This window comes from Dreissena polymorpha, chromosome 1 (genome assembly GCF_020536995.1).
Source record: "Dreissena polymorpha isolate Duluth1 chromosome 1, UMN_Dpol_1.0, whole genome shotgun sequence".
NCBI classification, from domain to species: domain Eukaryota; kingdom Metazoa; phylum Mollusca; class Bivalvia; order Myida; family Dreissenidae; genus Dreissena; species Dreissena polymorpha.
Genome location: NC_068355.1, coordinates 146829636 through 146855004, shown reverse-complemented (window position 1 = coordinate 146855004; position 25369 = coordinate 146829636). Strand labels below are relative to the sequence as shown.

The following is a 25369-nucleotide window of genomic DNA, read 5'->3' as shown; positions in this document are numbered from 1 at the left end:
GTGTGTATACTTCGTCATGGTCTCGGATATGAATTTAGTGTTGGAAACATGATTAAGTCTATTAAATTGCTCTATTTTGAGGCAATGTTAACAGATTTATCACAAATTGTGAATGTTTTATTCAACGGGGATTTTTTCATAAAAAAACTGCAAAAAGCGCTTAAATATTGCCTATATTCGTTCATATCCGCACTTTTCGTTCATATCCGCGGATATGAGTCATATACGTATTTTAGACGACCGACAGCATCATCAATCTAGTAAATAACAACGCAACAACCCATTCATTTTAATGGTAATTATTTATAACTTATATTTAATTATTGTCGATTAGTATTGAAGATTTAAAGGTTTAGATGATGGGTATGTTTAAATTGAAACAATAAATCACACAACACAATTAGAATATACCTGTAATCCGAAAGGTACTATCAGTTTCGGATTGAAAAAAAATTCGGATAAGTAACGCTCGATTGGTCATTGTCGGCTCGGGTACTACTTACATGTACCCCGGGTACTCTTAAGTATACTTACATGTACCAGGGTACGGTAAATATACTAAAACGTACCCGGGAAATTTAAAGCTTAATCGGTCGCTGTCGGCTATTTTTTTTATTAAATATATTCACATTTATGTCAATTTTCTGTAAAATGGCCTCTATATTATCGAAACTCATACTCACAAAGCATGTTGACGCAGTTTTTTTAAAAGAGAAGTTTGTTTAAGATAATCGGTAGCGCGTTTTACAGCATAGGATTTTTGGCGGGAATACAACTCGGGTACAGTCTAATATCGACCGGGTACGATTAAGTATATTTACTGTACCCGGGGTACATGTAAGTATACTTAAGAGTACCTGGGGTACATGTAAGTAGTACCCGAGCCTACAATGACCAATGAAGCATAAGTAACAGTAAGCTGCAAAAATTCATCTCTCAGTTTTATAAAACAAAGGGTTGCCATAGCAAAAAAATATCAAAGGCTCTTGAAGTACATTTATGTGGACTTAAGTAAAATGTATGTAGAGAAAACTCAGTTTCCTTCACAATTGATTACAAATGAATTTTTGTTCATACAGTAAAAGTCGTTCATAAAATGATGATTCTGTTTTTTTCCTTTCAATGACCCAATATCTAAAATTTTTACTGGCATTTCATTTTCATTCAGATTAAGATCTTATGATGGATAACATTATGTCCACCTATTCATATGTAGTGGCAATCGAACAACTGATTTGTATGGTCATGGTTATTGGCCCTGGACTTAGATATTTTCTCTATAATAACTGTTTTACAGAGTTTTTTTACGCAACGCTTTCAGATATAGAGCTCATTTTAAGTATGTGCAACCCATGCGAAAGACAAAAAAATCTTACCGGACATGAGGTCCTATAACTTTTAAAATTTACAGGACCTCACCAGATTTTACCAGACCTTGTTCTTCTTTAACCAAACACGAGAGGATACCTTTTATAGACTTTATTTTTATCATTATTTCGTTCACAATGTTAAACCATTCAAAATACAGTAATATAACAACTAAATGTAGACCTGTTCTTTTTAACCCTGGATACAATATGAATGATCAATGAAAAAAAACAACATCACAAGTTCACATCAAAACGTCACTATTTTATGCATGTAAATTCACTCTGAATCATATTCGGAATTTGTTTCATCTGAGTCCAACTGCGTTTCCACACATCCTGTAAAGGATTATTTAAACATTCAAAAGAAAATAAGAACAAGAAATTTAAATCATGTAAATTGATGCTTAAGTTTTATGTTATTATAATCAGTCAACAATGATAAATAATTAGTTTTTGTTAATTGTTTTGTGTCAGTTAATAATGATTAATAGCTTATTACCTTCTTCATCAACATCAGAATCTTGACCATCACAACTTAAAGAGGGACACCGTCTTGAATAGGTTAGCCTTCTCTGACCATGAGGTTTCATAGCATCACCCTAAAATAAGTATAATAGGATTATATGTCATGCATTTAACCTCTGCACATTTGGTATAAAGTAAAAATTTGGAAAATAGAAAACCACATTAACAGCTTAATCATCATACCAGCCACTTCTCAACAGCAGGCTCAGGATTAAGATCCTTTATAGTCGGGGAGCACAGTTTTACTGTCATCAGATTGTGAAGGGTAGCCTGGGTCATGCTAAGACGGCAGCTTGTCTTGACCAGCTTCATGTGTGAGAAGCTGGTCTCGCAAGAGACGCTGGTTGGTGGCAGACTTAATACCAGGTCAATGTTGCTTAGCTCCTCCTCAGCACTGAAAAGCACGCCCCATGACATCTTCTTCACAGATTCGCCATGTCTGTTAAGTTGACATTGACTTACATTTTCATTACACATAGACAATATTATTATATTTAGTGAAAATATTTTTTATAATTTTATAACACAAAATATTTATGATTTTATATTACCTCTTCTTGAGGATTTTCTTCAAAACTCTCCATTACTTGAGGCATTGTTGAAGATTAAAAGAAGGACACCTTGCAGTCATCTTTTTATCGAAGTGGGATGCCAGTGTGGCTACTTGTTCATTACCATATCCTGCAAAAAGCATTTTAAAAACAACTTGTTTCATTTTAATCTTAAAAGTCAATTGAAATATTCCAAGAAAGACTGAAGATGGCTTGATATTTTAAATTGTTTTCAATATTGTATTTTTCATTTTTTGAAAAACACGTAATCACAGAAATTAGGTTATTAATGGAGTAAACACATAGAAACATATGGTATTTATCAAATAAAAGTTAAACGATGTTTACATTTTCATTTGGTATCCACATGTGGGAATTCTGTAAACTGTCAACTGGTTCAAAAAGAACTGCAATAATAAAAACAACATGAACTTCAAATAACTGTCAACTCATTCGATAAGAATTGCAATAACAAAAACAACATCAACTTCAAATAACAGTGCATACCAAAGTAATGGAACTCAATAACAAACGCACACAACTTTTTTAAGACAACGTAAAACAGAACAAGTGAAATAACCCCTTTAAACATGAGAATTGCATTTTGAATTACTGACCTTCAAATTCTTCAGATGCAACTGGCCACACGGTTGTGTCAAATACTTGGGTAGCATTGATCACTGTGCTGGAGTCGAGCAAGCTGAAGAGCTCTTCGATTGCTTGACATAGGCCATGTATTAACTTGGCTCTATACCCTAGGTCGGGTGTACTTCCACAGAGCTTCAGGCCTTGATACTCACCTGTCATGTGCATGGCCAGGACTTCTTCTGGAGGTTCCTTGAATTAAGATTTTGAACATGGCCATATTAAGTTTTTATCTATGTTACACTTTAATATTATTGCATATGCACATCTGGCATAATGTAATACTGATTTGATCATTTGAGTTCTTACTCATTTGCTTTTTCCCTCAGCAATTCTTTTTGTGTTTCCACCCAAAGGAATGCATCCCGAATGACAGTATTCGGCCTCTGCAGTTTTTTAGAGAGGCTTTGGGGCGGCTGGATGAGATCCTTAAAAAGGAGTTCAGTTATGCAATGATCATATTATTACATATAGGCACCTAAAGTGTTCAAACAGTACACTACAGTAAATTTTGGTCTCTAAATACTAATATACATTAATGATGTAAACATAGAAGGTTATAACTACTAACAATATAAGAAAACCATGTTCAAATTTCATTATAATTAACAGCATAATAATACCTGTAGTACAATGGCAAATGTCATAAGTCCCTTGTCAAGGAGCATGGAGTAATAGCCCTGTGCCTTGGCATTTTCGTGGCTACACGAGGCCAAGTGTGCTTCATATGCTTTGTAATTTTTTGCTAGGGAATTGATACCATCATTTAGGTAGGGAAGCCATCTTGTTGTTGTAATTTTTTTTGGAGCTACTATATTAATTGAGAGTGCTTCACTCGCCTTCTTTAAACCTTTTCTATTTTTGTGAATTTTGTAAAATTTGTGGAGACCGATCAAAAGATTCATTAACTTTTGGTATTTGTTTTCAGACTTAACAACATCATGAAAGGCCAGCTCTAAGCGATTACTGAAGCAGTGTATATTAATGATGTGATCCCCATATTCCCTGCGTAGGAGTGCAGCAAGCCCTGCATTTTTGCCAGTCATGTTGGCTGCACCATCCGAACCCAAACCTACAAGTTTGGCTGCAAAAAAATCAATATTTTGAATTTTATTGTTCATGTAGGTCTCCTAAATAATATAAACTGCATTATAATTAATTGATCAAAAACCTTGAAAAGATATGCACTGCACAGTCTTTACTGTTAACAGATAATATGTTAAGTATTATGTTTCAGTTTAAGAAATAACATACTTTCATCTAAGCCAATTTGTTGAATGTAATTCTGGACATATTCCAGCAGATGTTGACTCGACGTTGATTGTGGTGACCTATAGACATCCGAGAGTCAACAATTTATTACAGACATGCACTTAAACTCAAACATTTAAGATAAGAATTTGACTATTACAATGTAAAATTATGGGATATGACCCAGCATTAAAATAATTGTCAATTTATCTAGAAAACTATTTACCAATAAAACATATCAAGAGAATGTGCATTTTTAGAAGATGTAACATGAGACATGCCCCATTGTCAGAAATCTTTCAGAAACATTCCCTTGCAATGATGTCCTAACGTATAGGCTCTCTTGCTCTAACCCACTTCTGTCCTGGGACCTGTCCATCATTAAGGAGAAAAACGGGGCGTCATCCACCATCTTCTTTGTTTTGTCTGTCTCTGCATCTGAAATAAATGAGACAAAATCGGAGCAGGCTTTTTCATTTAAATAAGTTGGGCCAACGTCAACGCCTTTGGCAGCCATTGCTTCACATAGCCAAACATAATCAGATAGAGGTCTCCCTTTCTTAGCAACAGCATGGGCATTGCGGAAGAGGCTTGTCAGGACATGGCGCTCTGCACTTTTGAGAGACAGAAGGGCTTTGCCTGCTTCACTTCTCTGCATGTCATTCTTACTGTGTTTGACAAGCTCAGCTTCAGCTGCCTTCTGATGGCATTTGCTTGACTCGTGATCACTAACTGACGAGACCTTAAAATTAGTGCTGCCTGTTATAAAGGTGTTCTTACCTGCACCTTTGTTGTTCTTAAAGAACACTTGGCAAAAAGAACAAGTCATGACCCCATCATTAAATTGAAGCCATGGCCTGTCCTTTTTCCAAACCTCTTGAAATCCTCTTTCATCACGTTTTTCTACCTCATATGCCTTCCACCTCTTTTTGTTTTCCTCTGCTCTTTGGTCGATACTCACCTGGCTTTTTCTTTTTTCGCCTGGCTTTGCCCCGTTAAAATATCGTAGCAATGAAAATGACATCCTGACTCATGGACAGTGACACACTTAACAGCTAGTTTTAGTGTTTAGTTTAAAAAAACAACAATATTCAGGCTCAAAAAATAATAGATTAAGAGTTGACACAAATAAAAGGTACTGCAAAAACGTAAAAATGCAAATATGAAACAAAATCACCTGATCAAAAATCCACGTTTTCGCAACCGGTTGCAGTGCTGATTGTCGCTGTCAATGTTGACACGGAACAGGCAAAAGGTCGCATGGTTCCCCGCTTTCGGTTTACGATCATCACAAGGATTGAAACCAGTAAAATTCATTTCAACCAATCAAAAATTTGTTGTGTCGCCTACGTCACGAAACAACGCGCAGTATTTGACAGGTTCTACTACTACTACTACTACGAGTTTGTTGCGTCACAAGCAAAGATAGAAAGTTCGACTGGTTTTTAATAAATCTTTTTATTTCATCGTTATACCACCTATCGTAGTAACTTAATTCATACCAGTCAGTATTTTTTTGACATTTGTAGTTTCGTTTTCATTTCCAACCAAAACAATTGTTGTTTTTTTGTCGGACACGAGGACCGTCAGTTTCGGGAAAGATACCGGACCTCAGCAAATTTTATCGGAAATGTCCGAGGTCCAACGTCTTTCGCATGGGTTGATGTGAGACAAGCTACATGACTTACAAAGTGTGATTTCCAGTCCATTGATTTTAAGCAAAGTTGGACTTTACAATTTTCTCTAAAACAGCTGCTGTGCGGCTTCAAAGCATTTAAGGCATTGGTAATTTGTTATTATTATCTAGTTTTTGTCACCCTATTTATTGGTTACAGTGAGTTATGTTAAAATACATACTACATACATGCTTGTTTACAGATATGTAATTAAAATTTGTACCTTTTTTGTTTTAGCATAGTGTAATGTTCAATTTCTGACTTCAAAATGAGATTGAATATCAAGTGGAAGGTGCTGATTGGCATTCTGATACCAGTAGTGGTGTTGTACTTTCTTTGTAAGTATAATTAAACTATGTATACCTTTTACTTATATTATATCTAAAGGCTATCATACATTTCAAAATAAACAGCATTAATTTTTAATATATGTGACAAAGATTTGTTTACATTCTGTTTTATTACACCTCACTTTTATTCACAGTGCTAAACTCCCATAGGCCATCGTGACATAGAAATACTGTCAGACCCAGCGGGAAAAAATTAACTGTCCAAAAAATACTGTCGCCCACTAAGAAAAATACCGGTACTGTTGCCCGCTACCTTAGAAATCACGTGCGGAATGGTAAAAAATTATATTGTCCCATTCGCGCATGCGCAGTACGCAGTTTTGCATTTTCATTGTAAACAGAAGACCAAATAAATAGTACAAACTTGTCGAAGTACTACTTAATACTGTTTAACTATTGAGTTTTTATTTTCTGTGATAGGAATTGACTGTGTTAACCAGTGTGATTTTATTATTGTTATCAAAATATTAATGGTTGTTCATTGCTGGAATTAAATACAATTATTGAATATTAAAATTGTTCATGGTTAATAATATACATTGTTCATATTTAAATAGTTCAATAGTTTTTTCGGTTTAAATATAACATGTCTGACAGGTTGACAGTAAATGTGTCAACTTTTGGAAAAATACTGTCAACCTAGAAGATCAACACCTAATCTGACCATATTTATTGGTCTAACAAAGGATTATGGTATCTGCATGATAAATCTCAAATTAAATGTTAATAAACATTGTTAAATACTTACAACATAAGTGAAGAAAAAAAAATGGAAATTCAAATATAAATCTTTACGACTTTGTAGGAATTCTTGCTTTATCTATTACACACAAGTGTAAAAAACTAATTGTTCATACTGATTTAAATTTGATAATGATAATGGACCAACAAGCAGTTTTTGTTTGATGAAATCCATTGGCTAGTAGATTGCTCTTCCTTCCTAAACAATACTTTCAGCAGTAAAAATCAAAATACTTTACACTGTCAATCTGAAAAACCAGCTGGTCAGTTTTTAGCTCACCTGAGAACAATGTGCTCTTGGTGAGATCTTGCAATCGCCTTTTGTCTGTCATGCGGCGTCAACATTTGCCTTATTAGCAATCTAGAAGCCACATCTTCTGTCCGATCTTCTTGAAATTTTGTCAGAAGATTTGTGCAAATGATTTCTTGGACGAGTTCAAAAATGGTTCGGGTTTGTTGGAAAACAAGGCCGAGAGGAGGCTGTGCGTTTTTCCTAATATGGCTTTATATGGCTTTTGTAAAACCTTGTTAACATTCTAAAGGCCACATTTATTGTCTGATCTTTATGAAACTTGGTCAGAAGATTCATCCCAATGATATCTTGGATGAGTGTAAAAATTGTTCCGGTTGGTTTATAAACATAGCAACCAGGGGTGCATTTTTCCTAATATGGCTATATGGGCTATAGTAAAACATTGTTAATACTCTTAAGGCTGCATTTATTGTCAACTCTTCATGACACTTGGTCAGAAGATTTGTCCCTATTATATCTTGACGAATTTGAAAATGGTTTTGGTTGGTTGGAAAGCATTTCCACCTGGGTGCAGGGCATTTTTCCTTATATGTCTATAGTAAAAGCTTGTTAACACTCTTTAAGTCACATTTATTGTCCATTCTACATTAAACTTGTTCAGAATATTTGTTTTAATGATATCTTGGATGTGTACGATATTTGTTCCGGTCTGTTGAAAAACGTGGCCACCAGGGGGCGGGGAATTGATCCTTCTATGGCTATAGTACATGTAAATCCATGTGAGAACTCTTAAAAGTTACAATTTTATTTAGTTATTATTCACTCTTCATGAAAGTTGGTTAAAACATTTGTTCTGATCTTCGGCTTCACAGAAAGGTCAGTTCCTTTGTTTCTCAGGTGAGCAACTTTGGGCCTTTCAGGCTCTCTTGTTAGAATTTATTTCTTTGTATAAACAAATTGCAGATTGCTCTAAATGATTAACAGCTGGTAATACATTTGTTGTGTACAAAGAATCAGTGTTATACATTTGACTTCTTTTTGTGTATTATTTCAGTGACAAGACACACCACAGGTAAAACCATACTTTTAATATATCTGTTTTCGGTTTTTCATATTTATATGCACATTTATTATTTCATCCTTATTATAACATATAGTTATAATAATCATTACAAATGTATAACAGAATTGTCATTGTTTTTGCTGTTTTTACTTTGATGTTTTTTTTGTAAATTTCATCGAAATAATGATACAACTGTGTTTATGCTACAAAATAAATAGTTGTAAAGCTGCCAATCAAGGATGGCCTGCATTGCAATACAACACTAGGTCAGAGCCATGAGAAAAACCTGGAGAAGATTCGAACATATATGTTCTCAAAAGCTGAACCATACCTGAAATGTAAGTTTTTGTAAAGTATATGTATATTTTTGGTTGTTTTTTATATGCTGATAATACTGGAAACGAAGACACTCATCTATTGATTTTGTGGACTAAAGTAATGGTCAGGGGCTTGTAGTATGAAATCCAGATTGGTATACTGATGACTTGAATATAAAATACGAAGGATATTTAAAAATAAAAATCAAGGTCACAAGGTCTTGTAACTGGAATGTTATTGTGCACAATGTTTAGAGAATTATTTGGCTATGATAATCTTAATTGCTTTGCTGGTTACAAAGGAGAAAAGAACAATGCCTATCAACTTTAAAATGAAAAAGATGTATCGTGAAAATTGTTTTCTCCCTGGACCATTATGTTTGTTAAGGAAATATAGCAAATGATCAGACTTGCGTTCATTCACAATTGCTTGCTGATTATTTGTGAGAAAAAGAAGAAGAAGAAAAATCTGACTCAGTGTGGTTTATTTTCACTAAAAAGACAACATTGTAAGAACTAAATGTAGTTGTTTTATGCTTCACATATTATCAAGCTTAAATAATTTGATTGTTGTGGGCCTATGTTTACATGTTGCAGTTATAGTGGCATGAACAGGTATAGCAGCTGATTTTCCTTTAAAATACAAGCTGTAAGCTGTTTTTCCAAATTGCCCAGAATTGTAAAAGAATCAGCAAAGGTCCTATATTTATTGGTGAAAGCATTTTTTTTCTGCAAACCTTTGGTTTTTGCATGAGTCTTCTTATATTTGGTAGGGATTATTATTCAATGATTGGGTGTGGTCATTGACCAAGTTCTGTAAATCAGACATGCAACTTAGCAGATTAATATGTCACCTTTTTAACTTACACCTGAGAAATTTGGTTAAAATTAATGTGCAACTTCTTTGTATCACTGTTTCTACTGTTTACACATGTGTTTAGGCTTGTAACATGAGGCCCCTAAACATGTTCCACAACTCTTTCTGCAATTTAGCAGAGACATTAATATTTTTATGCCCCCGGATCGAATGATCGGGGGCATATTGTTTTTGGCATGTCTGTCTGTCATTCTGTCCTAAAACTTTAACCTTGGTTAAAGTTTTGCATTCACTTATACAATATTGAAGATAGCAACTTGATATTTGGCATGCATGTGTATCTCGTGAATCTGCACATTTTGAGTGGAAAAAAGGTCAAGGTCATCCTTCAAGGTCAAAAGTAAAAAAATACAATCCAAGGGAAGTAATAAGCTTTAAAAGGGAGATAGTTTCTAAACCTGCCAAATGATATATCAAAATTTTATTTCAAAGCGGCGCAAAAGGGGGGCATTGTGTTTCTGACAAACACATCTCTTGTTGTAAATACACATGTGTTGATTGTAAAGATACAACTTCTCCATGTCATTTTTTCTACTGCAGGTATTTACTTGAAATTTCACACATGTGTTTAGGGTCTTTGGTTGTGGTGATTTACCAAGTTCTATTAATTTAACCTGCAATTTAGCAGATTTATACTCATTCTAGAGATTTGGTTAATGTAAATATAATACTACTCCTTTTCTGTGTTTCTACTTCATGTGTAGGTATTCAATTTAAACTTCGCATACAGTATGTGTTTGGGCACATTATGTGAGGTCACTGACCAAGTTCTATAACTCTGAACTGCAATTAATCTGCATTATGCCCATTGTTTTACTGGTTAAGAAATGTGTGCGACAACTCCATAATACTATATGTACTACCTGCATTTGTATATTGAAATTTAAACATTACACATTCTTACAGGATCTTTATAAACATTCACATACCAAGATCTATGACTTTGACCAGCCTTTAAACTTGTTTATGTTCTTATATTGTAATTTTGAACTGTCAGTTAAGGTTTGCATGCAATTTCAAATTTCACATTTAAAAAATATCATGTACATATCTCTGTAACTTTAACAGATATTTAATTGTAACTTATGTGTGCCTTTTGGATCACCCAACAAGGTCACAAACCAAGGAATAACTCTCACCAGCAAGTTATCAGCATTATGCCCCTTTTTGTACTATAAAAATTCATTTAAATGTTTGTGTCAAACATCTTGTATCTCTAATGTACATATGCTTTCAAAGTGGAAGAATAGTCTAGCATGCTGTCTTTGGAGAGCTCTTTTTTAATGCACAAGTAACTTAATATTTTGTGTAAAAAACATAAATCTAAAATATAATAAACGAAATGAGTACCTATAAAAACATTTAGTGGAACTATTAAAGGACTTGTTCATAAAAATTTGAATTTAGAATATCAAAAAGGTAAAGGATCACTACATGTATAAATGGAGGAGCAAGTTCCACTTATGGGGTGATATCATAATAAAATACATATTTATACATTATATTCATTTGAAATCGATAAAATTGAAAAAGGAGAAACAATGGAAGAATTTAAATAATTTTAAATGGTTCTGTTGTTTTTATTAAAAACAAATAAAACACATCTTGAAATGACCGACGAAAATTTCTTTTTTTTCCAAAACCATAAATCAACAAATTTTCAAGTCAACAAACAAATTATGTTTGCAAAAATCATGAAATTTCATGCAGATGAATAGAAATGATTTTACAGTATATGATAGTTTGGATAGCTGGGTTTGGATGGCTGAGTGATTTCGGCCATAACCTTGTAATCCAAACAATACTGGTTTGAGGCCCACTTGGGACAATTTTATTCTTTTTTTAGCTCAACTATTATATATGAAATATATATAGTGGAGCTATCCTACTCACCCCGGCATCTGCGTTAGCGTGAGCGTGCAAATGTTAAAGTTTGCATACCACCCGAAATATTTTCAGTGTCCCTTGACATATTGCTTTAATATTTTGCATACTTCTTTACCAACATGACCCCAACCTATAAACAAGAGCAGACAACTGTATCAAGCATTTTGTAAGAATTATGGCCCTTTTTTCACTTAGTATATGCATATTATTGATAAATCTATGTTAAAGTTTGCGTACCACCTCAAATATTTTCTTTGTCCCTTGACATATTGCTTTCATATTTTGCAAACTTCTTTACCAACATTACCCCAATTTATAAACAAGAGCAGAAAACTTTATCAAGCATTTTGTAAGAATTATGGCCCTTTTCACTTAGAAAATGCATATTACTTTAGTTACATTGCCATAACTTCTTTATTTATGATCAGATTTTATTCATACTTTGACAAAACAACACTTGCCTGACATACCACAATGGACTCCACCCAAACCATCCCCACGCCCTATCCCAGAATCCCCCCCCCCCCCTCAAAAAAAAAAAAGAAAAAAAATATTTTTTTTAATTTTTTTTTTTAAAGATCATCTATTAAATGACCAGCACACACCCACATTATACCCCCCTCTCCATGATGGCTTACATTATACTGCCAAGCACTCGAATAGTCGATCGTGCTGTCCTCTGACAGCTCTTGTTTCTTTCTTTCTTTAAATTCTATTCTATTCATTATAATGTAGCTCTACAGTTCTGTGGTTTAAATCTAGTCCGTCCAGATCCATATCTTGGAAGTGCTTTGGCGGATTTCATTGAAACTTGGTATGAGTATATACATGGATAAGAGGATGATGCACGCCAAATGGCATTGTACACCATCTGTTAATAACGGAATTATGGCCCTTTGTATCTTGAAAAAATGATTTTTAATTTAAGCTTAGAGCTTTATCTCCATTTACACATGAGCCAGAGCCATGAAACTTGTCATAGTTGTTCTCAATCATCTGGGGGTGCTTCACATTCAACACCCATAATCCTAGGGGCTAAGGTCAAGGTCACATTTAGGTCAATGGGCGATGTCCATCCGTCCAGAAAACTTTTGTGTCCAGAAGCATATTTTCTTGTTCAAAACTTATATATAAGTTATAGATACAAATACTAAATGAAACATGAGATAAAAACATGTTTTGATTTTATCAACCATTATATAACTGCACTTTTTGATAAAAACTGAAAAATCTCTAATTGGGTCAAAATAATTAATAAGCTATGAAATTGGCAACATGTAGATATTATATAAGCTTATAAACATATATCATTTAATTAACCACACACTACAAATAAAATGGAGTACAAAAGTTAAATTTTACCATTTCATCCACATATTTGCAATTTTAAAAAGTTCTAATAGAATTCTGTGAAACTAGTCAAATATTTTTATCTACGTGTTTTCATCATAAAACAAAAATGAAAAAGGGGTTCACCGTTCTTTTAATAGAGATTTATTTGTTAACAATCACTACCATCTATGTCAAATTTAATCAAATACGTCAATTTAGTAAACCCAAGTACCGGTACATAGATTGCTAGAAATATGCATACATATTAGAAATAGTTTACAATCGTAACTGGGATCATAACAGCTTAACAAAATGAACACTAATTCAATATTTAACTAGAAATGGCGAGGCAGAGGCCGACGCGTATCCCCACGCCGCATGTTTGACCCAGGGGCGCCCCATGGTTGGTAATGGGTCCATGCATAGTTGAGATTGACCGTATTGTCATAAAAGAAGTTCAGTATCAATTAGAAGTGAATCAATGTAGAAATAAAGAAATTATAGTAAAAGACAATTTTGGGTGGGTGTGGCCTATTATGGGCGGGGCGCCCCAGGGTTGGTAAAGGGGCCATACATAGTTGAGATTGACCTTATTGTCATAAGAGATGTTCAGTATTAATTTGAAGTAAATCGGTGTAGAAATGAAGAAATTATAGTAAAAGGCAATTTTGGGTGGGCGTGGCATATGTGGGTGGGGCGCCCCAGGGTTGGTAATGGCGCCATGCATAGTTGAGATTGACTGTATTGTCATAAAAGAGGTTCAGTATCAATTTGATGTGAATCAGTGTAGAAATGAAGATATTATAGTAAAAGGCAATTTTGAGTGGGCGTGGCCTATGTTGGAGGAGCGCCCCAGGGTTGGTAATGGGGCCATGCATAGATGAGATTATCTGTATTGTCGTAAGAGAGGTTCAGTATCAATTTGAAGTGAATCGGTGTAGAAATGAAGACATTATAGTAAAAGGCAATTTTGGGTGGGCGTGGCCTATGTGGGTGTGGCCTATTATGGGCGGGGCGCCCCAGGGTTGGTAATGGGGCCATACATAGTTGAGATTGACTGTATTGTCATAAGAGAAGTTCAGTACCAATTAGAAATGAATGGGTGTAGAAATGAAGAAATTATAGAAAAAGACAATTTGGGTGGGTGTGGCCTATTATGGGCGGGGCGCCCCAGGGTTGGTAATGGGGCCTTGCATAGGTGAGATTGACTGTATTGTCATCAGAGATGTTCAGTATCAATTTGAAGTAAATCGGTGTAGAAATGAAGAAATTATAGTAAAAGGCAATTTAGGGTGGGCGGGGCGCCCCAGGGTTGGTAATGGCGCCATGCATAGTTGAGATTGACCGTATTGTCATAAAAGAGGTTCAGTATCAATTTGAAGTGAATCGGTGTAGAAATGAAGAAATTATAGTAAAAGGCAATTTTGGGTGGGCGTGGCCTATGTGGGCGGGGTGCCCCAGGGTTGGTAATGGGACCATGCATAGTTGAGATTAACTGTATTGTCATTAGAGAGGTTCAGTATCAATTTGAAGTGAATCGTGTAGAAATGAAGACATTGTAGTAAAAGGCAATTTTGGGTGTGCGTGGCCTGGGGCCATGAATAGCTGAGATTGACCGTATTGTCATAAGAGAGGTTCAGTATCAATTTGAAGTGAATTGGTGAAGAAATGAAGAAATTATAGTAAAAGGCAATTTTGGGTGTGCGTGGCCTATTATGGCCGGGGCGCCCCAGGGTTGGTAATGGGGCCATGCATCGTTGAGATTGACCTTAGTGTCATAAGAGAGGCTCAGTATCAATTTGAAGTAAATCAGTGCAGAAATGAAGAAGTTAATGTAAAGTAACATAAAAAAATGAGTGAAAATCTCTGACCTGGCCCCGCCCCAACCCCCATTACTTTTGACCCAGGGGTCAAATAAAAATTCCGTCACCGTCGCACATATGCTCATAGCTACCATGTAGGTAAGTTTCAAGGTTCTAATGCTAATAGTGTAGGAGGAGCAGGTTGCCAGGACGGAGGGACATACGCACATCAATACAAAATCCCCACTTTTTCTCCGAAAAACGTGGGGATAATCACAAACGTAAGACCCTACAGTATCAAACTCCACTTTAATCATCAATCCATTAAAAAGTATTTTTCACAAATTTTGGCATGTTTTGAAGTTATGCTTTTAATGGATAAATGTAAGTAACGGAATTAAAGAGCTCAGTATTAAACAAGAATGAAATTAAAGAAAGCAAAAGAGAAAAGTTACCCACTCCTGGGGTCAAACCACTGACTTTTGTATAAAATGTGATCGCCTAATCCAAGCAGCTACATGTATCTGTGCTGATACTGATGAAAATATTTCGTTGTAATTATACATGTAGGTAATATATTTTCGGCTTAATAAACTGCCGCAGCACCCCTTGAATTGAAGTAGTTTTCAGATTTCTGATTAATCATACATTAAATCATAACCTTCTTGGCAATAATATACAATATTTATTCTTACTTTACCCATTTCAGCATTATTTGTGGAAGTTGATGACAACAAGATGCCAGACGTTCCAGTGTTTGTCACTGCATTTTCTTCCAGCCATTTCTCAGAAGGTCAGGACCTCATAAAGAATGTAAATTCTGTTGCTAGGAAACAGTTTCCTTCTGCCAAGTTTTTCATTTATGACATTGGTCTGTCAAGCTCACATCAGAAACAGGTAGGTTTAAGTGTTGTTTGTGACAATACAAAGAATTAACATAACTGAATATATCAAGTTTCAATGTTTATTGCTATATGGCCTCTGGCACGTGCAAGTACAAATAACATGTATAGTCACACAATTTCAAAACACAAAGTATAAGCAAACATGCATATGAAATGGTACAGCTACTTATCATTAACTGCTATTCAGTAACACATTTCTTCTTTCAGAAGCATAATACAAGAACATAGCAAAACTCCTGATCACCTTTTCTTCCCGTAGCTCATGATTATATTAAATTTATTTGTAGTAGCTGGTGTATAGTACTTAATGGGTTTGTACCTTTCTCAAAGGTCTAAGTATGTTGTGCATATAATTTAAAGAAAATGGAATTCATTTTCAATATTAGTTTTGCAGAAAGGACAAAACCTTTCGTTACTGTTGATATTCAAATAGCATCCCTTTTAAATCATGAGCTTATGGGAAGAAATTCGAAAACAAACAAATGTATTTCGAGTTACATTAAATCCATTATATGTTTTTAGTTTTAAAGAACTATTACATTGTTCTACCCAATGCTGTGTAAAAATATATTTCAATAGTTGGGCATAATTTAGCAAAAACTATGGTTTATTTACAACAGCTTGTTGTTCCCACACTTATCCGAACCCTATCGATTGCAAGTGATTGCTTAATGAGGTGACCCAGTATAAGTGTCCTATGTCGACTCATCAAAGCATTTCAACATAACAAAGCACTTTTTAATATGAAGAAAATGTTGTGGTTCCAGTATTGGTAACCAATATTTTAGGACTCTCATAGATATATAAATATGTACTGGATATCTTTCACAATCACATATAATAGCATTATTACAAAAGAACATTGGTGCTGAAATAAATCTCTAATATGCATATGTGTGAACTCTTTCTGCAACTTCAAAATGTCAGACTGGTGTTATTAGTGAAGACTGGTCTGAGTTGATACAAATACTGATTAGTTTATTTCTAGCTGAGATTTAAGAATTAGTTGTGTAATCAAATATCACACACATGAACACATAATCAAATATCACACACATGAACACATGGTCATTACCATATACACAGTATGCATATAATCTTTTTGTATTAAATAGTTAATTTGCTGAGATGTTCAAGTTTGATGATTGAATTATGTATATTTATTTTAATGTCATTTGTCACATTTATGATAGTCTTCAATGCTTACTATTAATTAACATTTATTTTGACTAAACATAACAGTTAATACATGTGTACTGGAAAGATGTACTCTTCATCAAGAGATGTATATGGGTTGTGCTCTGCGAAAAGGAGGTTTAATGCATGTGAGAAAAGTGTCATCTGTGATTAGCCTGTGGAGTCCACACAGGCTAATCAGGGACGACACTTTCCCCTTAAATGGGATTTTTGCTATGAAGAGACTTTCTTGAAACAAAAAATACCATAAAAGCGGAAAGTGTCATCCCTGACTAGCCTCTGCGGACTTCACAGGCTGATCTGGGTCGACACTATACCCAGCCTCTGCGGACTGCACAGGCTAGTCTGGGTTGACACTATACCTTCATTGGGTCAACACTATACCCACATTGGGTCGACACTATACCCACATTGGGTCAAAACTATACCCACATTGGGTCGACACTATACCCACATGCATTAAACCCCATTTTGCACAGGGCGTGGCTCATATCAATGTTTAACACGGCACTTTTGATCCATCTTTGGATTATTTCAGATTCTTTCCGACTGTAATTGTGAAATAAAGCCATTTGATTTTACCAGTTTGCCGGCACATGTCAGCATAATGAAAGGTTATGCATGGAAGCCTCTTGTCATACAGGTGTGTATAGAAGATACTTGTATTTAGTGAAATCGGGGATTTTATTGAAAGTTCTGTAGCAGTAAAAATAAATATTATCATAAAAAAGGTACACAAAGTGTTTGTAGATTTATGTTATTTTGTCCTAACAGGGAGTTAGGGAAATTTATAAATAACATCGTCCTTCTCTCCGGCTTATGTAAAATATAACTAAACATATTTAATTGATTTAAATCAGATATAATACTTAATATTGTGATGAAGGGCATTTGAAGGAAGTGTTCATAATACAAGGACCATAACTCTGTGTTGAGCTTTTGTGATCGCCTTGTGTCCATCGTTCGTCGTATGTCATGCGTTGTCAATATTTACTATGTTAACACTCTAGAGGCCACATTTATTGTCCAATCTTCATGAAACATAGTCAGAACATTTTTAGCTCATCTGAGCACAACGTGCTCATGGTGAGCTTTTCTGATCGCCTTTTGTCCGTTGCCTGTTGTCCGTCGTGCACTGTCCGTTGTACTACGGCAACATTTGCCTTGTTAACTCTCTAGAGGCCACATTTATTGTCCATTCTTCATGAAATTTGGTCCGAAGATTGGTTTCATTGATATCTTGGATGAGTTCGAAAATGGTTACGTTTGCTTGAAAAACATGGCTGCCAAGGGGCGGGGCATTTTTCCTTATATGGCTATATATGGCTATAGTAAAATCTTGTTAACACTCTAGAGGCCACATTTATTGTCTGATCTTCATGAAACTTGGTTAGAAGATTCAACCCAATAATTTCTTGGACGAGTTCGAAAATAATGCTGGTTGGTTGAAAAACATGGCCGCCAGGGGGCGGGGCATTTTGCCTTATATGGCTATGGTAAAACCTTGTTAACACTCTAGAGGCCACATTTATTTTCCGATCTTCATGAAACATGCTCAGAAGATTTGTCCCACTGATATCTTTGATGAGTTCAAAAATGGTAACCTTTGCTTGAAAAACATGGCTGCCAAGGGGCAGCCATTTTTCCTTATATGGCTTTATTTGGCTATAGTAAAATCTTGTTAACACTCTAGAGGCCACATTTATTGTCCAATCTTTATGAAACTTGGTCAGAAGATTCATCCCAATAATATCTTGGACGATTTCGAAAATGATGCCAGTTGGTTGAAAAACATGGCCGCCAGGGGGCGGGGCATTTTTCCTTATATGGCTACAGTAAAACCTTGTTAACACTCTAGAGGCCACATTTATTTCCAATCTTGATGAAATATGGTCAGAAGATTTGTCTTAATGATATCTTGGATGAGTTCGAAAATGGTTACGTTTGCTTGAATAACATGGCCACCAAGGGGCGTGGCATTTTTCCTTATATTGCTATATAAGGCTATAGTAAAATCTTGTTAACACTCTAGAGGTCACATTTATAGTCCGATCTTCATGAAACTTGGTCAAAAGATTCATGCAAATATTATCTTGGACGAGTTCAAAAATGATGCCGGTTGGTTGAAAAACATGGCAACCATAGGGGCGGGGCTATTTTCCTTATATGGCTATAGTAAAACTTTGTTAACACTCTAGAGGTCACATTTATTTTCCAATCATCATGAAACTTGGTCAGAAGATTTGTCCCAATGATATCTTGGATGAATTCGAAAATGGTTTTGGTTGCTTTAAAAACATGGCCACCAGGGGCGGGGCATTTTTCCTTATATGGCTATATATGGCTATAGTAAAACCTTGTTAACACTCTAGAGGCCACATTTATTGTCCAATCTTCATGAAATTTGGTCAGAAGATTGGTCTCAATGACATCTTGGATGAGTTCGAAAATAATTATGTTTGCTAAAAAAAAATGGCTTCCAAGGGGCAGGGCATTTTTCCTTTTATGGCTATAGTAAAATCTTGTTAACACTCTAGAGGCCTACTGTCCGATCTTCATGAAACTTGGTCAGAAGATTCATCCCGATAATATCTTGGATGAGTTCAAAAATGATGCCGGGTGGTTGAAAAACATGGCTGCCAGGGTGCAATGCATTTTTCCTGATATGGCTATAGTAAAACCTTGTTTACACTCTAGAGGCCACATTTATTTTCCGATCTTCGTGAAACTTGGTCAGAAGATTTGTCCCAATGATATCTTGTTATCTCAGGTGAGCGACTTGGACCTTTCAGGCCCTCTTGTTTGTAATAATATTTTGGAAGAGTTCAAAAATGGTTCCTGTCTGTTAAAAAGCATCGGCTATCGGGAAACCATGTTAACTCTATAGAAGTGACAATTTTAATGCAACTTAAATGAAGCTTTGTAAGCTTAGTAAAAACACTTCTAAATTATAATTGAAATGTTTTGACATCATGCGTTCGAGCTTGAAAATTTTTATGGTTCGTTGAAAAACATGGCCACCAGAGAACAGAGCATTTTTCGAGCTTGAAAATTTTTATGGTTCGTTGAAAAACATGGCCACCAGAGAACAGAGCATTTTTCTTTACATGGCTATATTCAAAACTTGTTTACACTATATTTATGCCCCCCTTCGAAGAAGAGGGGTATATTGTTTTGCTCATGTCGGTCCTTATGTCCGTCCACCAGATGGTTTCCGGATGATAACTCAAGAACGCTTAGGTCTAGGATCATGAAACTTGATAGGTAGATTGAGCATGACTCGCAGATGACCCCTATTGATTTTGAGGTCACTAGGTCAAAGGTCAAGGTCACGGTGACCCGAAATAGTAAAATGGTTTCTGGATGATAACTCAAGAACGCTTATGCCTAGGATCATGAAACTTGATAGGTAGATTGATCATGACTCGCAGATGACCCCTATTGATTTTCAGGTCACTAGGTCAAAGGTCAAGGTCACGGTGACCGGAAATAGTAAAATGGTTTCCGGATGATAACTCAAGAACACTTATGCCTAGGATCATGAAACTTCATAGGTAGATTGATACTGACTGGCAGATGACCCCTATTGATTTTCAGGTCACTAGGTAAAAGGTCAAGGTCATGGTGACCCGAAATAGTAAAATGGTTTCCGGATGATAACTGAAGAACGCTTATGCCTAGGATCATGAAACTTAATAGGTAGATTGATCATGACTCGCAGATGACCCCTATTGATTTTCAGGTCACTAGGTCAAAGGTCAAGGTCACGGTGACCCAAAATAGTAAAATGGTTTCCGGATGATAACTCAAGAATGCTTATGGCTAGGATCATGAAACGTCATAGGTACATTGATCATGACTCGCAGATGACCCCTATTGATTTTCAGGTCACTAGGTCAAAGGTCAAGGTCACAGTGACAAAAAACATAGTCACACAATAGCTGTCACTACAACGGAGAGCCCATATGGGGGGCATGCATGTTTTACAAACAGCCCTTGTTGCCACATTTATTGGCCAATCTTAATGAAACTTGGTCAGAATATTTGTCCAATGAAATCTCGACTGAGATTGATACTGGGTCATGTTAGCTCAAAAACTAAGTTACTAGGTCCAATAAATAAAAAACAACAACATGTTAATACTCTAGAAGTCACTTTGTTATGCCCCCTTTCGAAGAAGAGGGGGTATATTGCTTTGCTCATGTCGGTCTGTCGGTTGGTCGGTCTGTCGGTCCATCCACCAGGTGGTTGTCAGACGATAACTCAAGAACGCTTGGGCCTAGGATCATGAAACTTCATAGGTACATTGATCATGACTCGCAGATGACCCCTATTGATTTTGAGGTCACTAGGTCGAAGGTCAAGGTCACAGTGACCAGAAATAGTAAAATGGTTTTTGAATGATAACTCAAGAACACATAGACCTAGGATCATGAAACTTCATGGGTAGATTGATCATGACTTGCAGATGACCCCTATTGATTTTGAGGTCACTTGGTCAAAGGTCAAGGTCACGGTGACCCGAAATAGTAAAATGGTTTCCGGATGATAACTCAAGAACGCTTATGCCTAGGATCATGAAACTTCATGGGTAGATTGATCATGACTCGCAGATGACCCCTATTGATTTTGAAGTCACTAGGTCAAAGGTCAAGGTTATAGTGACCCGAAATAATAAAATGGTTTTCGGATGATAACTCAAGAACGCATATGCCTAGGATCATGAAACTTCATAGGTAGATTGATCATGACTTGCAGATGACCCCTATTGATTTTGAGGTCACAAGGTCAAAGGTCAAGGTCACGGTGACCCAAAATAGTAAAATGATTTTCGGATGATAACTCAAGAACGCTTTTGCCTATGATCATGACACTTCATAGGTACATTGATCGTGACCCGCAGATGACCCCTATTGATTTTCAGGTCACTAGGTCAAAGGTCAAGGTCACAGTGACAAAAATCGTATTCACACATTGGCTGCCACTACAACGGACAGCCCATATGGGGGGCATGCATGTTTTACAAACAGCCCTTGTTGTTCCGATCTTCATGAAACAGCTGACTTTTTCTCAGAAAAATCTAGTTCCCCCGGGTCTCAGGTGAGCGCCTCAAGGCCCATGGCCCTCTTGTTTCATTATTTATGGAGTTATTGTACTTAAGTTTATTTTCAAGGGACATAATTTGATATGAAATGTTTGTGTAAAAGTATGTTATCTTAGTTCAACAGCAAACTATTTTGATCATCCCAACCTCAAATAAGTCAAAGTTAAAAAGTAGAAAGTCTCAAGGAAGCAATATAATATATAAGGAAAGTATTTCAAATCTTCATATCTTTTATTTAATTTATGGTCAAAGTTTTTGTGTTTATTTGTTTTGTTTACTAAGTACAAGTCAGGAAAAACATTTAAAGCATTCATAATTTTAAAGCATTAAAAGCTTTAGAAACATCTTACAACAAAACAAACTCGATAAAAACTTGTTATTTTACTAAAACAAGGGCTGTTTGTAAAACATACATGCCCCCCATATGGGCTGTCCGTTGTAGTGGCAGCCATTGTGTGAATACGTTTTTTGTCACTGTGACCTTGACCTTTGACCTAGTGACCTGAAAATCATTAGGGGTCATCTGCGAGTCACGATCAATGTACCTATGAAGTGTCATGATCCTAGGCAAAAGCGTTCTTGAGTTATCATCCGAAAATCATTTTACTATTTCGGGTCACCGTGACCTTGACCTTTGACCTTGTGACCTCATAATCAATAGGGGTCATCTGCGAGTCATGATCAATCTACCTATGAAGTTTCATGATCCTAGGCATATGCGTTCTTGAGTTATCATCCGAAAACCATTTTACTATTTCGGGTCACCGTGACCTTGACCTTTGACCTAGTGACCTGAAAATCAATAGGGGTCATCTGCGAGTCATGATCAATCTACCCATGAAGTTTCATGATCCTAGGCATATGCATTCTTGAGTTATCATCCGGAAAACATTTAACTATTTCGGGTCACCATGACCTTGACCTTTGACCTAGTGACCTCAAAATCAATAGGGGTCATCTGCGAGTCATGATCAATCTACCCATGAAGTTTCATGATCCTAGGCGTATGCGTTCTTGAGTTATCATCCGGAAACCATTTTACTATTTCGGGTCACCGTGACCTTGACCTTTGACCTAGTGACCTCAAAATTAATAGGGGTCATCTGCAAGTCATGATCAATGTACCTATGAAGTTTCATGATCCTAGGCCCAAGCGTTCTTGAGTTATCATCTGACAACCACCTGGTGGACGGACCGATAGACCGACCAACCGACAGACCGACCGACATGAGCAAAGCAATATACCCCCTCTTCTTCAAAGGGGGGCATAAAAATAAATGTTTATGCTTGAAAACTTGATGGCTTGTGTAGAACTCTTACAAAAGAGAAAAAACTTGTTAAACAAAATGTTGTGTATTTACTAAAAAAAATTTATTTTTGATTCTTGTGAATTTCTTTTACTGTTGCAGTCTGCTGCTAAGCAGCACCCCTTTGTGGTATGGATGGATGCATCAGTACGTTTTACAACGAGGGACCTTAAAAATGAGTTCAAAGATGTTCAGCGAGTAGGGGTCAAGGCCTCTGAAGGTTATGCTCCTATAGCTGTAAGAACACATCCAAACACATTCAGATTTTTACAGGAAGAAGCGTGTGCATTTAAAGAGTTGAATGAATTTGAGGCTACATTTATTATGATATATGGAACCAAGTTTGTGTCGGAGTTTTTATTGAGACCCTGGGTCTCTTGTGCTTTGGCTGAAGGGTGTTTGGTCCCTGACCATAGTCCGTCAGAATATATCAATTGTGATAATCCAACTGTATATTTTGATTGTCATAGATTTGATCAGTCTGTTCTTAGTATTTTGTTGCATAGGATGTATAGTAAAGACATCGAAGAGCATAAAATGAAGCATGAATTTTATAAGTTTTGTAAAGGTGCTGATGAAATTCCATTTGTTCCACAGTTTTTGAACAAAATATATTCCCACTATTATGAAAAGTGTATGTGAAGTATTTGTTTTGGTTATATATGGAATTGTAATAGAAGTTTTGTGTTTATATATATTCAATTTGGTTGTTTCCGTTTACTCTGGTAGGAACAATTATTTAGTTGTGTATTGTTTTAATAGATATTACCCAGTATATATTATCGGAAAGATATTATACAAAATGAAAATTAACATGTTCTAATGTTTGTTCTCAATGACAGCAACAAATTAAACGCATACATAGTATGTTATTTATGCAGATGATTTTGAGTCTACACGTGGAATGCTACATTGCATGTTTTAAATACAGCTCATGTGTCACAATGTAGAAAGTCATATTGCATGTTATAAATATAGATAATGTTGTGTCACAATGGGGACATTCATATTGCATGTTATAAATACAGATTATGTTGTGTCACAATGCGGGCACATTTATATTGCATGTTATAAATACAGTTAATGTTGTGTCACAATGCGGGCACATTTATATTGCATGTTATAAATACAGATAATGTTGTGTCACAATGTGGGCACATTCATATTGCATGTTATAAATACAGTTAATGTTGTGTCACAATGCGGGCACATTCACATTGCATGTTATAAATACAGTTAATGTTGTGTCACGATGCGGGCACATTCACATTGCATGTTATAAATACAGTTAATGTTGTGTCACAATGCGGGCACATTCATATTGCATGTTATAAATACAGATAATGTTGTGTCACAATGCGGGCACATTCACATTGCATGTTATAAATACAGTTAATGTTGTGTCACAATGCGGGCACATTCATATTGCATGTTATAAATACAGTTAATGTTGTGTCACAATGGGGACATTCATATTGCATGTTATAAATACAGTTAATGTTGTGTCACAATGCGGGCACATTCACATTGCATGTTATAAATACAGTTAATGTTGTGTCACAATGCGGGCACATTCATATTGCATGTTATAAATACAGATAATGTTGTGTCACAATGTGGGCACATTCATATTGCATGTTATAAATACAGTTAATGTTGTGTCACAATGCGGGCACATTCACATTGCATGTTATAAATACAGTTAATGTTGTGTCACAATGCAGGCACATTCATATTGCATGTTATAAATACAGATAATGTTGTGTCACAATGGGGACATTCATATTGCATGTTATAAATACAGATAATGTGTCACAATGCGGGCACATTGATATTGCATGTTATAAATACAGATAATGTTGTGTCACAATGCGGGCACATTCATATTGCATTTTATAAATACAGATAATGTTGTGTCACAATGTAGGTACATTAATATTGCATGTTATATTTACAGATAATGTTGTGTCACAATGCGGGCACATTCATATTGAATGTTATAAATACAGTAAATGTTGTGTCACAATTCAGACAATACAGTAAATGTTGTGTCACAATGCAGACACACTCCTAATTGCATGTTTTGAATACAACTTATCTTGTGTCACAACGCGAACATTCATATTGCATGTTACAAATACCGCAAATGTTGTGTCACAATGCGGACGTTCATATTGCATGTGATAAATACAGCCTATGTTATGTCACAATGCAGA

The 25369-nt window shown here is 35.7% G+C and overlaps 1 protein-coding gene and 1 long non-coding RNA gene across 3 annotated transcripts in view; one reads left to right on the top strand and one right to left on the bottom strand.

Annotated features, from left to right (window-relative positions):
- On the top strand, positions 1–24836 carry LOC127854567 (uncharacterized). 2 transcript variants are annotated; one of them, XR_008037091.1, is made up of 8 exons: positions 6–295; positions 6256–6356; positions 6503–6643; positions 8417–8434; positions 8644–8763; positions 15350–15537; positions 17281–17385; positions 23256–24836. XR_008037091.1 is itself a non-coding variant. In XM_052389633.1 (7 exons), the coding sequence occupies exons 2-7, from the start codon at positions 6287–6289 to the stop codon at positions 23793–23795; spliced, it is 1041 nt and encodes a 346-aa protein (XP_052245593.1). In that variant the 5' UTR covers positions 1–295; positions 6256–6286; the 3' UTR covers positions 23796–24836. The 2 variants fall into 2 exon arrangements, 1 of the variants encoding a protein (XP_052245593.1); XM_052389633.1 differs by lacking the exon at positions 6503–6643 and having other exon boundaries at positions 1–295.
- Positions 22134–25369, bottom strand: part of LOC127854803 (uncharacterized) — a 142107-nt gene continuing 138871 nt past the window's right edge. Inside the window, exon 3 of the long non-coding RNA XR_008037111.1 lies at positions 22134–22638. This is a non-coding gene — a long non-coding RNA (uncharacterized LOC127854803). The remainder of the gene's footprint in view (positions 22639–25369) is intronic.

Bases quoted from the DNA above. Each gene is read 5' to 3' on its own strand.
- LOC127854567 (XM_052389633.1), top strand. From the start codon at position 6,287: ATGAGATTGAATATCAAGTGGAAGGTGCTGATTGGCATTCTGATACCA. The intron at 15,538-17,280 runs GTAGGTTTAAGT...GGATTATTTCAG, and splicing joins CAAGCTCACATCAGAAACAG to ATTCTTTCCGACTGTAATTG. The intron at 17,386-23,255 runs GTGTGTATAGAA...TTACTGTTGCAG, and splicing joins GGAAGCCTCTTGTCATACAG to TCTGCTGCTAAGCAGCACCC.